At 60.5% G+C, this 3,574-nt stretch overlaps 1 protein-coding gene across 1 annotated transcript in view; it reads right to left on the reverse strand.

The window, feature by feature from the left end:
• DLL3 (delta-like 3 (Drosophila)) overlaps positions 1–2,373 on the reverse strand; it is an 8,053-nt gene extending 5,680 nt beyond the window's left edge. The window contains exons 1-3 of the mRNA XM_012657110.1: positions 2,253–2,373; positions 1,830–2,111; positions 760–817 (exon numbers count right to left, since the gene is read on the reverse strand). Coding sequence (XP_012512564.1) covers positions 760–817; positions 1,830–2,111; positions 2,253–2,321 — 409 coding nt within the window. The 5' untranslated portion in view covers positions 2,322–2,373. The remainder of the gene's footprint in view (positions 1–759; positions 818–1,829; positions 2,112–2,252) is intronic.
• Positions 2,374–3,574: the final 1,201 nt, after the last annotated feature.

The following is a 3,574-nucleotide window of genomic DNA, read 5'->3' on the forward strand; positions in this document are numbered from 1 at the left end:
GTGACATTTGATATCTCCATATGGACAAAGGACAATAACAGGTCTCTGAAGTGAGGTCATAATACCCCCAATTGTGCCTCAGGACCTTCCTATATCAAAATGGTGGCAGAGAATTCGATTACTAGACCATAAATTACCCATATTGCCTGAGACCTTGGCATGCTGGGAGAGCGACAGTTTCTCACAGGCAAGGGTGTCACACCCCAACATTGTGCCACAGTTTTCTACATCTAAACGGTGACCAAACCCCCACTGCGGGCCATACATAGCAACAGTTTCCCAAATGAAGGCTACAGATCAGCCTATATCCCTCCCTGGAACCTTTGCTCGATGTTCTCCCTGGTGAAGCTGCCACATCCCTTAGGGCTCCCTGGGACCAACTATGAACAAGGCGGCACAGCCTCACGTGGAAGAGCCGGAAGGAACTCATATTGCGTCCCGGGTTCTCAAAATCACATGGCGTTAGAGCAGGGCTGTGAAATGCTATATCCTGCTCTGGTGGCGTGATCCCAAGAGCTTTTCCCACTTCGCCTGGTGCCAGGATCATGGACTCCCACATCCATCACCTGGGCCATTTCTGTGCCTGAGATGCCAAGAGCCCTTGAGTTGTTAACACCCAGCACCACACTCCAGGAGCGTGACATCGTAGGACCCACCCTACAGACAACGCCATGTCGCTATCCTGGACCTCACATTGGGCCCCGATTCCCTGGAGTCCCCTCAACCCCACATCACAGTCGCAAGGCTGGAGACACTCACCTCCAATCCGCTCTCCTAACTCCTCTCTCCAGGTTTCGATGATGAGAGAGAAGCTGCCCTGGTCGGGTGGAGGACGGGGGAGAGGGAAAACGGGAGACTCCAGTTAGGGCAGTACTCAGTGAAGGCCAGTGTTCAGGGCGACAGTTCCCAGAGGGACTAGCCCAGGGAAGGGGTGACATCTGTGGCTTTCTTTATTGAGCACTTCACTCAAGATACTTGTCTGAATCCCTCAAAAGGGACCCTTGTGAGGTACCAGGATGATCCCTTTTTGGGGGGGAGTGGGGGAGACGGAGTCTCGCTCTGTTGCCGGGGCTAGAGTGCCGTGGCGTCAGCCTAGCTCACAGCAACCTCAAACTCCTGGGCTCAAACGATCCTCCTGCCTCAGCCTCCCGAGTAGCTGGGACTACAGGCACCCACCATGACGCTCGGCTAATTTTTCTATTTTTAGCAGAGACGGGGTCTCGCTCTTGCTCAGGCTGGTCCCATTTTATAGCTGACGAAACTGTGGCCGGAAAACAGAAAGTCACTTGCTCAAAAGGACAAGGGTCTAGAATTCCAACACAGGTCTGTTCAGCTCTGTGCCTTTGGGTCGTGGGGATGGGAGATAGGATTTTGGAGGTGAAAGAGTAAGGAATACAGGTCCCAACTGGAGGCAGTGAGGACAGAAAAGGTGAGAGATTAGTGGTCCCCAAGACAAGGTGTGGGGGATCCCTAGGTGCAAGGAGACTGGGGGAGAAAGATGAGGATCCTAGGTTTTAGGCATCCTTAGGGAGGAGAGGTACGGTTCTTTGAATTTAGGGTTTCCAGAGGTTGGGTTTGGGGTTCTGGGAATTTGGGGTCCCCAGCACGCAGGGCTGGGGTCGGAACATTTGGGATCCCCAGAGGGTAGGGTTCAGGGGTATGGGAATGTGGGGTTCCAGATGGCAGAGTTACTGGTCTGCCAATTTTCTCCCCGGTCCATGCCCCGGAGGCAGAGTTAGCGTCTCGGAAGCTGAAGGGCGGAGGGGCTGGAGGTCTGGGTGGCGGTGTCAGGCCTCCAGCACCAGGACTGCCCCAGGGCCACGTCTCACCGGCCAGCCGTCCTGGAAGGGCAACCGCATGAGTCCGTCGGGCAGCGGCAGGTCAGGCGCTGGCGCTCCCGGCTGCTCGGTGTAGACGGGTCCACGCGCACTCAGCGCCGCGCCCAAGGCGCACGGGGACTCGGCGGCCTCCTCGGAGACCCCCGGCGTCAGGCAGACTCTGAAGAAGAGGCGGCAGGACCCCCGGGTGCTGCAAGGGGAGCGCGGGGCCCCCGGGCCCGGGCCCGGCCCGAAGGAGTGGATCTGCAGCTCGAAGACGCCAGCGGGCCGTGCCTGGGGCACGCAGAGGGGAGCAGGTGAGGCGGCCGCGGGGACCCAGGCGTCCTGTCTGCCGCGCGCTCCCTCCCCGGGAGCCCCGGGTCGCACCCCAACCCCCATTCATCCCTGTCTACGCCGCCTCTCGCGGGCTCTGACCTGGGGGAGGAAAAGGAGCGCTAGGATCACTGTCTGGCACCGGAGCCGGGGCATCCGCGGGGAGACCATGGCCTTTCGGGGGTCTCGGGAGTCGCGGCTGCAGGCTGCGCAGCCTTATATCCGAGGGGACGGCCCCGCCCCTTTGGGCAGCCGCCCGGCCCAGGGGACCGAGGGGAGGGGCCGAGGGGGAGGGGCGCGTGGAGGAGCAGCCACGAGGCTCTGTATGCGGTCGAGGGCGCGGCGACGTCGGGAACGTATGGTCGTGCGGGGGGCCGGGGTGCGCTGAGGTCGGGAGCTGGGCCGTGTGCGAGGCTGTGTAGGATTGTGAGACTCTGAGTGCGCGCGGTCTGCGCGGGAGCGACCGGAGGGCGTACGCGCCTCTGCGATTGTGTGTCCTGCGGTATTGTGTGGCTCGGCGTGTGCCGGGGTTGTGTATGATTAACGCGTCGTGAGGTTGTAAGTGCTGCCGAGATTCCGTGTGAGAGAGCGAGCGCGCACCCGAGTGGGGGACTAGAGGTACACACGACTTCGTGATCGTGTGACGTTTTGAGGTTGCGTGGCTGTGCGGATGCTTCTCTGCGCAAGCGCGTGTGTTCGCGTGAGATCCCATGGAGTCGTGTGAACCTGTGACTTTGTGGTCAGTGCATGTGTCTCCAGGTGGCCGCGTGCGTGCGCAGTAGAGGCTCTGCAGGGCTGGGAATGACTGAAGGTGTGCGAGTGGAGGAGGCGGGCTTTGGGGGGCCCATGGGTGTAGCGGTGTGTGGACCCGATGAAGATCCGGGGTTCTGCATGGCCCCTGTGTGCGCGAGTGTGTGTGTGTGTGTGTGTGTGTGTGTGTGTGTGTATGCGCGCGCGTGTTCGCGCTCCCCAAGACAAAGCCACCCTCCCAGACGCCGCAACACGGACGCACCAGCCGCCGGGGCGCGGCGCCCCCGCCTCGGAGGCGCTCCCAGCTGTATGTAAATGCCGCCATCTGCCGGGCGGCGCGCCCCTCCCCCGCGGGGCCGCAGCTGGGCTGCCCGTTTGGCCTCCGGAAGGTGCGAAGAGCAAATGGGCAGGAAATTCCGTCTCCACATACCAGGGGCCCGGTTCCCCCCCCCCAGGATGAATGCGGGGGGCACCCGCGGGCCCTCCAGAAGCCCCTTAGTATTCCAGGACCTCGGCGAGAAAAGCCAGTCAGCAGATGTTCCAGCCCTCTGGTCCCAATCGCTGTGCCCGGTGTTGAGCAAAGCCCTTTAGATGGAGCAAACTCGTTGTCTTTTCCAGAGTAAAAAAATTTAATGCTTGTAAGATACTAGTAAGTATAGGGGAAAACACAGCTT

This window comes from Propithecus coquereli, unplaced genomic scaffold (genome assembly GCF_000956105.1).
Source record: "Propithecus coquereli isolate 6110/MARCELLA unplaced genomic scaffold, Pcoq_1.0 Scaffold53, whole genome shotgun sequence".
In the NCBI taxonomy this organism is placed as follows: Eukaryota; Metazoa; Chordata; class Mammalia; order Primates; family Indriidae; genus Propithecus; species Propithecus coquereli.